The following is a 12,878-nucleotide window of genomic DNA, read 5'->3' as shown; positions in this document are numbered from 1 at the left end:
GACCCAGAGGGGGGGTGACCCAATGGACCCAGACATGGACACCAGCGGCGCATCGGCCCACGGATCAGCACAGGTGAGAGCTCCATGAATCCCACTGAAAATGTAATCTTCAATCAACTGTAGAGTGACCCTGTGCACACAGTGTGTCTGATGTGTTTCATTTTACATGTAACACATATGTGTGTTTACCTTTGACGACTGTGACCATTTGGTGAAAACTGAAGTGAACTTTGACTTTATCTCTCATTTGTTCTGATGTATGACATATATGAGATAAAGAAAAGCTTTGTTTGATTCTGTAGATCCCATCTCATGTCAGTGAATGTAAAACACATTAAAGCTGTGTGTGTTTGAACTTTTCTTTTCCTCCTTCTTCTTCTTCTTTTCCTCTTCTCAGGACAGAGACACAGAGCTGTTTTTCTCTGAAGAAGACAGCAGTCTGTACTTCACCTACAGCGGAGAGTGCACTGAGCTGGAGGTCAACAACCTTCAGTACGAGGTCAGCTCTGCCCTTTTACCTCTGCACATGATTCTATTGTGATATTTCTGTTTAAATCACATAAATGTGTTTGGTGCAGGTGGACACGGCCGCACAGATCCCCTGGTACGAAAGATTATCAGAATTTAAATTACCCTGGGAGATTAAAGGGAACAAACAGACGGCCATAAACAAACTGAACCTGCGAGTGCGAAGTGGACAGATGCTGGCCGTCATCGGCAGCTCAGGTGAAGAGTGTGACCTGCAGAGTGTCCTGCAGAGTGACCTGCAGAGTGTCCTGCAGAGTGAACTGTAGAGTGACCTGTAGAGTGACCTGTAGAGTGACCTGTAGAGTGACCTGCAGAGTGACCTGCAGAGTGACCTGCAGAGTGTCCTGCAGAGTGAACTGTAGAGTGACCTGTAGAGTGACCTGCAGAGTGACCTGCAGAGTGACCTTTACATGAGTGTTTTTATTTTGCTCTAAACGTCTGTCCACAGGCTGCGGTAAAACGTCTCTGCTGGACATTATAACGTGTCGAGATGAAGGCGGGACCATGACGTCAGGTCAGATTCTCATCAATGGAAAACCCAACACGCCCCGAGTGGTGAGGAAGACCATCGCTCACGTGCGCCAAGATGACCGCCTCCTGCCTCATCTGACCGTGCGCGAGACGCTGGTGTTTGTGGCCAAACTGCGGCTGCCCACCCACTTCACCAAGGCCCAGAGGGACAAGAGGGTCAGTGACAAACATTTAAACATAACACACAGGGTTAAAGTTCACACGGCTGATGTGCTGCGGTAAATCACAGGTAGATGACGTCATCGCGGAGCTGAGGCTGCGTCAGTGCGCCAACACCAGAGTGGGCAACGACTACGTGAGGGGCGTGTCCGGAGGAGAGAGGCGGAGAGTGAGCATCGCTGTGCAGCTCCTGTGGAATCCAGGTAAACATCAACATTTTCAGTGACACAGATGCAGTTCAGACGTCAAACTGTTTATATGATTTTAAAGCTGACTGTATTTAGCGCCGACATATTTGAGTTTTCAACCACTTTATTACAAAACGCACACTAATGTCATGGATCATGTTTTGTTTCATTGTTTTGTATGTTGTAGTTTGTCTTATTTCTGTAGTTCATGTGTTTTAGTTTGTCAAGTGTTCGGTGTGCTCCTGTGTTTGAGTTCTACTTCCTGTGTTTGAGTTCTACTTCCTGTGTTTGAGTTTTACTTCCTGTCTGTTGATGGCCTGCTCCGCCCTCGTGTGTTTCACTTGTGCCTTGTTTCCTGTTGCATTTGAGCCTCATGTTTTCCCTCAAAAAGAACAATTTAAAAAAGAGTAAAAATGTCACTGTGGCACCCCCTTAAAAAAATCTAAATACATTACACCACTGGAAGAGCAGCCCAAACAACATAGAATTAAACATAAAAAAGATGAAACTTGGCAGGAAACAGCACATGAAACGTTATGATTGCACCATAAACACAACAGGACGTCAGCCTTATGTGGCAGAATCCCATTTTTGGAAAAATCATACTTTGAATGTTTCAACTTTAGATTTTTTTTTTCAAAAGGGTTGAAAGTTGGTCATGTGCAGTTAAAGATTATTGTTTGGAATTTTGATAAATTGTAATAAGTGTTCAATTTGTTGGTGCATTGTCATCGAGAACGAGATTATTTTGATGGAACGACATAATTATCTATATATAATAATTTCTGTACATATTGTTTCACGCGCGCACAAGATATTTAACTTAAAAAATAATCTCGTTCTCTCGTGATAATTAAGTCGTTCTCTCGTGATAATACCATGTGGGAACGTGATATTATCTCACAGTTACGCATTAATATCATATTTTACAAATGTCCTTTGTCCTTTGAGTCCTTGAGTTTGGATTATTTTGTTGATTCAATTATAATTATTTAGCAGTTTTGCATCTTGGCTCTTATTCTGAAAACCTCCTACTGACAGTCAAATAAACTGAATGCATTTATGTATTTGAGGCATTTTGATCCTGGACGAGCCGACTTCAGGCCTGGACAGTTTCACGGCTCATAACCTGGTCATCACTCTGTCGCGGCTGGCCCGTGGAAACCGCCTCGTGCTCCTGTCCGTGCACCAGCCGCGCTCGGACATCTTCCAGCTGTTTGACCTCGTGGTGCTGCTGTCCTCGGGCTCTGCGGTTTACTGCGGCGCCGCACGAGACATGGTGCCGTACTTCACCGCCCTGGGACACCCCTGCCCCCGATACTGCAACCCCTCAGACTTTTACGGTACCTGTGTACTTTATTTACACGAAGTCGTACTTTAAAGGGCCCATGTTACGACTATAATGTTGTTTCCTCATCACAAACAGACCTGGTTTTTTGTTTCATTTTCACATGTTTAACACAAACAAACCTGCATATTTACGCTGAGTTCTTCTCTCAAACTGAAAACACTCTGTTCCACCTTGTGATGTCATCATGTGGTGATACAGGAAGTGCTTTACTGTGTTTTTAAACTCCACACACCTTCATTTATAGAATAATTTGGATCATTTCAACCCTGGAATTGTCAATCTTCTACTGAACTAAAGGTAAAAGGAGCTGTGAACTTAAACTACCACTTCATGACATCACGAGGTGGAACGGATTGAAACAGATGGACTGAATCTCTTAAAATGAGCTAAATTCTTTATCAAAATCACTACATTTGATGCTTTAATAGTTCCAGAAATCTCTGCAAAATACTTTTACTGTTTACTCTTTAAGTACATTAAACAGAAAACATAAATACTTTTACTTCGATTTTTTTCATGTGATACTTTTACTTGAGTAATCTTTTGTCCCTGAATTTGTACTTGTACTTTTACTCATTTGGATCATTTCAGCCAATCTGGAGTTGCCAATCTTGACTGAATTAAAGCTAAAATGTAGCTGCTAACTTGAAAACTACCACTTAATGACATCACAAGGTGGAACAGAGCATTTTGAGGTTTTGGAGATGTTACAAACTGATAATAAAATGTGACTCAAACAAAAAAAACACAACTCCAGGTCTGTTTTTGGTGCATTAACCGCATTATAACACGACTTAACGCTCACAAAGACTCCATTTTGCGTAACATCGAACCTTTAAACTCACGTGTCGTTTGTTCTAATCGTTTTTACTCTGTTTTTAGTGGATCTGATCAGTATCGACCGACGCAGTGCCGAGCTGGAGGCGGAGTGTTTGCAGCGAGCGCGGGTTTTAGCAGAACGCTTCAAAGAAAACGTGAAAGACACAGACGACCACATGTGGAAACCAGACCGGGGCAGCACGTCGTCCTTCCAGGGAAACGAGTGCGTAGTTTTTGTTTAATCTTGTAACGTAAAGACAAAACACGGCGTCGATGAAGTCTCTTTACGATTAAAAACATGTACAGAACTTAAACAACTAAGGGAAAAAGCCACAAGTGCCCTGGCTACACTGATGTCTGTGTCTAATTAGCCCTGCTCAAATACCCTCCTGCACCTGAAGCTCCTCCCCCTGGTCCACTCCATCTCCTCCCCAGGGGCTGTGGGTGTAACATGAGCAGAATCTTAAATATAAAACCATCTCTCAGGCCCAAGTCCCTTAACCCTCTGGTGCACAGCGGTCACTGCAGTGGATAGATACTAAAACATAACTTCTTCTTTAATGCATCGGTTTATGTGGTGGAGCTGCACATCAGCCTCTACAGTGCTCTCTGCTGCCACACTCCATTGAGGTCAATTCAGTGGTCAGTCGGTGTAACTGCAAGTAAATAAAACAAAAAATACATAAGACATTAACACAAAGAAATAAACAAATTTAAACCAGTTCTCCCTCCACATGGTCCGGCCCACGACCACACCCAAGCCTATAAAAATGGCTGACATAGGCCACGCCCCCTCTTTGTTTGGACCATGTGGAGATGCAGGTAAATGGATTGATGTATTAAACTGAATTGACACGTTTAACTAAATAAAATATGTTTAAACGAACAAGTATGTGGTGATTTAACTAATTGAAAAACTAAGCAAAACAAACCCGGGATAGTTCTATTTAGTTTTGTATTAGAAAATGATTGAAAATGAACGTGTGAACAAACAAAATGATGCAATATTAAAAATGCACAAAGGCCCAGTTTGTCACAGTGAGAAGTTAATGCAGCACTGGACGGAAATAAATCTGTGACGTTGCAGAAGCTCAGAGCAGCCAAACGTCTTCACTCCTACAACTTTTGTCCAGTTATGTAATCAGATTTTTCTTTTCATTTTACAGTTATTATTCTGTTTGTTTGATGTTTTGCTTTTACGCTTCATGATGCGTGGCAAAAAATGCAGCGATATTCTTCAAAAATATGAGAAAAACCCATGATCCACTTGTCTCTTTAATCGACACAACGCCTAAAATACAAAAATACAACGAGATTAAAAGCTTTGACACCCTCTGAGCACAACAGAACAAATCTAATTAACACATCTTATCAGTTGTCTTTGTAATTATTTCTTTATTGGATGTATAATAATGTGTTTAAAAACGTTCCAGCCACGTGAGTCCTAGTGCTGAAGGAGAAGAGCTGATCACAATCACAAACCGAGGAAGTGAACTCCCAGGACGACTGCACCAGTTCACGGTTCTGATCAGGTAAAAGCAGCAAACGCTCGATTTTAAACGTGTGTGAAGTTTATACGACAGTGAAACTACGGGAAAAACATGAGACTGGTGAACGGTGAAGTAACTCAACACATGTACTGAAAATACTGCATCTCAGTACTCATTTAGACTAACTAATCTGGTACAGTTACTTTTTCACTTCAGAATATACTGTGTTTTCCAGAGTATAAGTCGCACCAGCCAAAAAATGTATAATAATGAACAAAAAAACATCTATTTTGACTTAGAAAACTGCATGGTATTAGTGAGAGAAAAGTGTGTGTGATTTTATAAATAAAGCCGTAGTTATAGATCTATATCATGTAATATAATGTAAAAGTATTCAAAGTATTCAGAACACAGTACTCAGACTGGCCCGTGTAACAGAACACGTTACAAATTACATTTTTATTTGGGTGTTCAGTATTCTGCAACTAAATGTAATTTAAAGTTTTCTTTCCGTAAATGTGAGAAATACTCCATAATATTTTTGGACAGGACTGAAAAGTAAAACTTTTATTTTTTTATTTTTTAAACTATGTATTTATTTATTTATTTACTATGACAAACTCTGACTGCACACACACCACCCACATCACATCCACCCCAATACACACAACTTTAATACAAGAAAAAAAAAGACAACAATAAATAAATAATAAAAAGTAACAATAATAACAACAACAATACTACTAATAAATAAATAAATAAAATAATAAAAATTAAAAACAATAGTAATAAAAAGTAACAATAATAACAACAATAATACAAATAAAAAAATAAAAATTAAAAACAATAGTAATAAAAAGTAACAATAATAACAATAATAAAAATAAATACATAAAATAATAAAAATGAAAAACAATATTAAAAAGTAACAATAACAACAATACTAATAATAAATAAATAAAATAATACAAATTAAAAACAATAATAATAAAAAGTAACAATAATAATAATAATAATAATAATAAAATAATATGAATGTGAATAATATTAATAATATGCATAATTCAATAATAATAACAATAACATAATAATTCAAAAATAATGATAAAAAATAATAGGAGCATAATGAACACAACAAAACATAATCAAAAAGGAAACGAACAACAAAGGGAGAGTGAAAGTATTTTTTATGCATGTATGACAGTTTGAAACCTGCTGAAAAGGGTTTATTTTTAATCATGGTAAATACTTCTGTAAACAGGACACGTGTTGTATTTTATTTTGAGGTAATATAAATATAAATGTGCTGAACTCTAGCCCAGTGTGAATGTTTTTCTTCCTCTTCTTCCCAGTTCTTGTGTTATTTCCATCCTAACGTCACAACATTCTGTTCTCTCGACTCAAACCTTCTTCTTTCAGGCGTCACATGTACAACGACTACAGAGACCTGGTCACCATTTTGGTCCACGGGTTCGAGGCCCTGCTCATGTCTTTACTCGTCGGGTTCCTTTATTACGGCGCCGGACCGGAGCCTCTGTCGATCCAGGACACGGTGGCTCTGCTCTACATGATCGGGGCCCTTACGCCGTTCGCTGTGGTGCTGGACGTCATAGCCAAATGTGAGTCTGCGCGACATTTCGACATTTGGCAGCTTTTTTATTGACGATATCAACGGAGATAACGCAAAGTCTCCACGTTTCTGAGTATGTGCAATAAAATAGAGTATCACGAGTGCAGATGAGATTCGTTTTATCAACGGTTCTGTAAGGTCAAGGTTAAGGGAACTGTTCCACACCCAAGTTCTAGGAATTACAAACGCGCGGCGGTGGTGTACAGGGGCGGAGCCAGGTGTTTTGGGGTTGGAGGGGCTACGGGCTAAAGGGGGCTAAGGTTTTTTTGTTGTTGTTTTTTTTTATTTGTATTTTATTCACACACCTCCACAGAACAGCAACATTTCTAACACCACTGGCTCCAAAATCCACATCTTCTACACAGCAGTTGTTCATGCAGGATATTAAAACGTAGATTTTAAAAAGAAACACAAACAAAAGAACAAAACAGAAAACACTGTGGTGTCGAACCAGGATGTAAAAGATCAGAAGGTCAGTTGATCTCTCACCAGAACGCTCATTTATTCAACTTTGCACTTATATGAGGCAAAGAAAAGGAAAAAAAATCTGTTTTTATTAGTCTCATTTTTAGTCAAGATTGGACGTGTTATCCAAGTTTTCCAGTGAGGCAGATCTTTGAGGGATGCAAATGATGTAAATTTATTATTTATTTAATTTTACTACTGTTATTTATTTTTATTGCATATACTGTGTGGTTTGGGTTTTGTTTTCAAGTCAACTTCTGTCCCGTATTATTGCTTTTCATTATTATTACCACTTATTATGTTTACCAAACTTAGCTATTATTATTATTATTATTATTATTATTATTATTATTATTAGTATTAGTATTAGTATTATTATTATTAGCATTATTATGATCATTATTAGCATCATTATTAGTATTATTATTACCACTTATTATGTTTACCATACTTGGCTATTATTATTATCATTAACATTATGAGCATTATTATGATCATTATTAGCATCATTTTTACCACTTATTATATTTATCATACTTAGCTACAGCTATTATTATTTTCTTTTTAAAAAAATGTATTTTACTTTACGTATTTTTGTTTATATATATGTGTGTGTGTGTGTGTGTGTGTGTATATATATATATATATATATTTTATTTTTTTTCTGTTCCTGTGTTTTACCCGGTGCCCATCTGGACGGCAGAGGTGGGAGGGCTGTAAAATGTTAAAATGCAATTAAAAATATTAATAAATTAAAATATATATATATGAGGGTGCACTGACCACTCTACAGGAGACTCAAGCCCCTCATGCCCCCTAAAGCCCCTCAAGCCCCCTCTGCGGCGCCGCCCCTGTTCATACAGTTTATAGTGACATGTTCCCCAGACTTTCTTTAACTTTGACTTCCTGTTGAAGGTCACACAGAGCGAGCGATGCTGTACCACGAGCTGGAGGACGGCATGTACGCCGTGTCGTCATACTTCTTTGCGAAGGTAAAACTCCAAATGACAGTAACGTCCAGCAGGGGGCAGTGCGACACTTTCTCTAAACTAACTTCACTTTGAGCTTCAGTTTATTCCACCGTGCGTTTTCTTGAACATGTTTTGGATGTGTTTTCTCTTCAGGTTCTGGGGGAGTTGCCCGAACACTGCGTCTTCACGTTGGTTTACGGTTTGCCCATCTATTGGCTCGCCGGCCTGAACGCCGACCCCACGCGCTTCCTGCTCAACTTCCTCCTGGTGTGGCTCATGGTGTACTGCAGCCGGGCCATGGCTCTGTTTGTGGCGGCGGCTCTGCCCACGCTGCAGACCTCCGCCTTCATGGGAAACGCTCTGTTCACCATCTTCTACCTGACCGGGGGCTTCGTCATCAGCATGCAGAACATGTGGATCGGTGAGGGTCAGACTCACGACCGTTTGAATCATTTACACAACAAAGTCCAGACGCCTAAAAATATGGACTGGATACTTTTTACTTTTGCGTCACTACATCAGAGAACAGTATCTGTACTTTCTACTCTGTTTTTGAACAGGACTGAAAAGTAAAAGTATATTTTATTAAAAGTTTTATTTTTTTATTCTGAGACCTGCTGAAAAGGCCGAGTTTTATCTTTAACACAAAAATATATAAAGAAAAAGAAGAAAATTCAGCTCAAATCTTTAACAGAATCACCACATTTGAAGCTTTATTTGATCTCAGAACCTGCGTGAAATACTTTTTTACTCTTAAATACTTTTAACTCTTGAAGTGCATTTTAAACAGGTACTTAAATAGGGGCTTTAAGTACATTTTTAAAGAGCAAAAAGTAAAAGTATTTAAGTACCTGTTTAAAATGTACCTAAAAAGTAAAAGTTACTTAAATACTTTTAACTCTTGAAGTACATTTTTAACAGGTACTTAAATACTTTTACTTTTTATTTAAGTACATTTTTTAAATGGGTCCTTAAATACATTTACTTAGGTCAGTTTTTTCATGTGATACTTTAACTTGAGTATTTTTCTGCTGTGGTACCTGTACTTTTACATAAGTACTTCTTCCATCACCGCTCATGAGTTTTGTTTCATTTTGTTTTGTCCGTCGTGTCTCCGTCAGTGGCGTCCTGGTTGTCCTACGCCTCGTTCATGCGCTGGGGCTTCGAGGGGATGCTCCAGGTGCAGTTCAGAGACGTCAAGTATCTGGTGACCGTGGGGAACGTCACCTTGGAGGTCGACGGCATGAGAGTGAGTTAAACACATGTAAAGATTAAACATGGCTCCTCTCTGCGGCTCACTCTCTGTGGCTCCTCTCTGTGGCTCACTCTGGCTCTTTTCTTTCAGCTGGTGGAGATCATGGGCATGAACAGTTACCCTCTGTACTCGTGTTTCCTGGTGCTGCTGGCCGTGTGTCTGGGATTCATGATTCTCTACTTCATCTGCCTCAAGTACATCAAGCAGAAGTCGAGCCAAGACTGGTGAAAACGGATCAGGTTTGACAGGGAAAAAATGTAAAAAAGGCTCTTTCGACTGGTTCGATAGACAGAGTTAACAGTTAAAGGGAATGTTTTTAAAAAGGTAAATTTTAAAGTCATTTTCATGTTTATTGTCTCGTTCTACACAGAGAAAACAGAGACAGGAATATGAGACTGAGAAACAGGAAGTAAAAATAGGTTTAAAAACATATGTATAAATGTTGAGGTGTCCCGTGCTGTGCATGGTCTTAGTGCCTCTGACCTTTTTTTGTTTGTTTTAAATGAAAGCTTCGACTTTAATGAGAAAAGCAGTCTCCATGTTGCAGTACCACTGTTTGCTACTGGATGGCAGCAGAGTTCTGTAGGAAACACGACAGAATTGTCTTGGAGTGATTAGAGCAGCACATTGGCAGATATCCATCTGCAGATTTAGCTTGTTCCATTTTAATCTCCTTTTTTATAACTCTATCTTTATGTGTACATAAAGATATTAAGCCCAACAACGAGTAAAGGAGCAGTAAAAAACCTCGTGAGCTTTAGGAAAACTGTCACAGACACTGGGACAAGTTCAGATCAATGATTATGTAAACTGTTCACTTTTGCACTGGTGCACAAGGATCAACAAAATACTAAAATGTGACAATAAATAACATTTAAATCTTTGTTGTGAGTTTAACATTGTCTTTACTTAAGACGGAGCAGGTAGAGGAGCAGGTAGAGGAGCAGCACATGAGACGGTTCCAATTGTAACATTTATTTGCATAAATATGTATGTACAGCCTCAACAGTTTTCATTTATCACTTTTAGACAGTGGAACATTGACACAATACTATTTCAAATGAGGTAAAAAAAAAAAAAAGAACAAATGTCAGAATACGAGGGACAAGTCTTTATTCTTCTGTTGTCTGTGATCTGGAAAGCCTCAGTTTGTCGGCGTAAAATTTAAACGACTCCTGAAAAATACAAAACAAATACAAAAATAGTATGAAAAATACGAAACATTTCTGTTACTATGAAAAGATTTATTTTTCTTTGGCAGAATGAGGACGTTTAGCAGAGTTGAGCCAGATGCTGCGTGTCATAACTAATTTTGACGTTTGATACATCACTTAAGTAAATATAGACGATAAACATGATATTGAAAACCCAAGAGCAGATTTAAACCACAAAAAACTATTCTAAATCTACAATATTGTTAAAATATAAACAAATAAACAGCAGAATGAGACACTTTAGTTGTTAATTTGAGTCTGTAATGAGTCAAAAGTTATTTATTCAAACTTTTACGGCTTAAATCTGATCATAAAGCCAAAAAAAATAACCAAAAATCTCAGAGTGGTGCAAAGAAAATGTAGAAACAATAATTATTCATCCCATAAACTATATCTACATGATCCTGGGGTTTTTATTTAATTTTTGTGTTTGTTATTAATGTTCATATCTTGATTTACAGACAAATCCGGCGTCTTTCCCTGAGGTCACTCCCGTTAGCGTTAGCCCCTTCAACAACCTCGCTCTGGATTGGCTCTTCGGTTGCTATGATACTCTCGGTCAGAATTCATAACGTCGCCCTTATAATTTCCCGTCTCGCGTCTTCCTTCTAATTCAGGCGACTCTTGAAACATCTTTAAAACCTTCCCCAACGTTTAAACTTGGAGAGCAGTGGCCGTTTTGACTTTCACCTCTCCGTCGTCCTCTCTTGGGATAGTTAAGTGAGCTTAAAATGCACGACACTGTGTGAATTATGCAGCAGCCGCTCTCTACCTCCACCTCTCCATCTCTCTATCCTCCTGCAGTAGGTGAGTGCGGTGAAGGTAAGAGGGAGCTTCTTTATACGCCTGCCCTGAGGGGACGCCGCTACATCAAAGTGCAGAGGTTTAGAGCGCCAAAAATAAGCCGACAAAATGTGCCTTGTGGAGCCGTACTTAAAAACTATACGAGGGAGCGTTTGAGTGCGGCGGGTAAATGGATAAAGCTACGATGAAGATACTGACACTAAAAGTCAGTCTAGTATCGCAAGATTTTTGAATTCAGCTCCAGTCAAATGAAGATCGTCGAGGCTACAGCAGTTAAAGCGGCGAATTCGGAGTCGGACTGCGCGTTAGGAACTCAACAGCGAGTATCAAAGCAACCAAAGAGCCAATCCGGAGCGAGGCTGTTGAAGGTGACACCTCTTTTCGCCCCCAGCAGGGAGCGCAGTGTCAATCAAACCTGCTGCTAACGCGGGAGTGACCTCAGGGAAAGACGACGCCTCATTTGTCTGTTATTAATGTTCATATCTTGATTTACAGACACAATAGTGAAATAAAACCCCAGGATCATGTAGAGGGTTAATACGAACATTTTAACCTCCTCAGACCCGAGCTCTTTCGTGGCTTTATTCATTTCTCTTTGTTATTTGGGCTGATGATGTAAAAACAGAGAATTATCTTTTTAGTTTATGTAGTTTCTGAGAAAAGTGTAAATCAAATGTCCTCATATGTGGAGCTTTTAATCATTTTGATAAAACATTTGAATAATAAGTTGGAAAAACTATTTATTAAGACCCTGAACAGCAACATTTGTCTTGAGTAAAAACAAAATGAGAAACAACAATTGTGTCTCGTGGAACAAAGTGTCTCATGTGAAGAGACAGGAGCAGGAGACATGTGACTTTACAACAAAAATATAAATATTCTAAACATTCTAAACTCTTAAAAATGTTCTAAATTGAATATATTTACATTGTTGCTGTTCTTCTTCTTCTAAAACTTTGCATTGTGGCCTGGACAACACACTTTGGGTTGTCCACATGAGGACACCAGGTCTCAGGAGGTTAAGCCCAAAATGACGAGTCTGACAGCAGCAGTTACAGCGACGGAGCCAGAACCGCGCCCACGCAACGCGGCGGCTAGCAGGTTAGCTATGTCCATTTATATAAACAGTCTATGTTGAATTACCATCGTTCTCTTCAATAAACCACCCAAACGTGTTCATGTGCGGTTTGAACATCTTAAATGTGTTATAAGAAACGAGACACTTGAGACACTCACAGGGGGCTCGGTGAAGGGCACAGTTTCTCCAGCCTGGCGGTACAGCAACGCCAATCGTTTGAGTGACAGCTCGTCCACCTCCACTCCCTCCTTCTGCATCTGCTCGTGCAGAGCTTTAGCCGACTCCAAGTCCTTATCCAGAACTGCACAGAAACAGAGTAAAACGTGAGTCTTTACTGGTTCTGTGCTGGTCTGTGTCGACTCTAAGGACAACGGGATAAAAACGGGGAAAGACAA

The 12,878-nt window shown here is 39.3% G+C and overlaps 2 protein-coding genes across 2 annotated transcripts in view; one reads left to right on the top strand and one right to left on the bottom strand.

The window, feature by feature from the left end:
* The first annotated feature begins 3 nt into the window (after positions 1 to 3).
* Positions 4 to 10,269, top strand: abcg8 (ATP-binding cassette, sub-family G (WHITE), member 8). Its single transcript, XM_033979185.2, has 13 exons — positions 4 to 73; positions 398 to 499; positions 579 to 726; positions 977 to 1,215; positions 1,289 to 1,421; positions 2,480 to 2,749; positions 3,640 to 3,799; positions 5,010 to 5,108; positions 6,486 to 6,685; positions 8,077 to 8,153; positions 8,286 to 8,553; positions 9,254 to 9,381; positions 9,478 to 10,269. The coding sequence occupies exons 1-13, from the start codon at positions 23 to 25 to the stop codon at positions 9,613 to 9,615; spliced, it is 2,013 nt and encodes a 670-aa protein (XP_033835076.1). The 5' UTR covers positions 4 to 22; the 3' UTR covers positions 9,616 to 10,269.
* A 72-nt stretch (positions 10,270 to 10,341) lies between these two features.
* lrpprc (leucine-rich pentatricopeptide repeat containing) overlaps positions 10,342 to 12,878 on the bottom strand; it is a 79,083-nt gene continuing 76,546 nt past the window's right edge. The window contains exons 37-38 of the mRNA XM_033979188.2: positions 12,642 to 12,784; positions 10,342 to 10,562 (exon numbers count right to left, since the gene is read on the bottom strand). Coding sequence (XP_033835079.2) covers positions 10,500 to 10,562; positions 12,642 to 12,784 — 206 coding nt within the window. The 3' untranslated portion in view covers positions 10,342 to 10,499. The remainder of the gene's footprint in view (positions 10,563 to 12,641; positions 12,785 to 12,878) is intronic.

Source organism: Periophthalmus magnuspinnatus, chromosome 15 (genome assembly GCF_009829125.3).
Source record: "Periophthalmus magnuspinnatus isolate fPerMag1 chromosome 15, fPerMag1.2.pri, whole genome shotgun sequence".
Taxonomy (NCBI): Eukaryota; Metazoa; Chordata; class Actinopteri; order Gobiiformes; family Gobiidae; genus Periophthalmus; species Periophthalmus magnuspinnatus.
The sequence above is the reverse complement of the archived record's forward strand: the minus strand, read 5'-3'. Positions and strand labels throughout refer to the sequence as shown.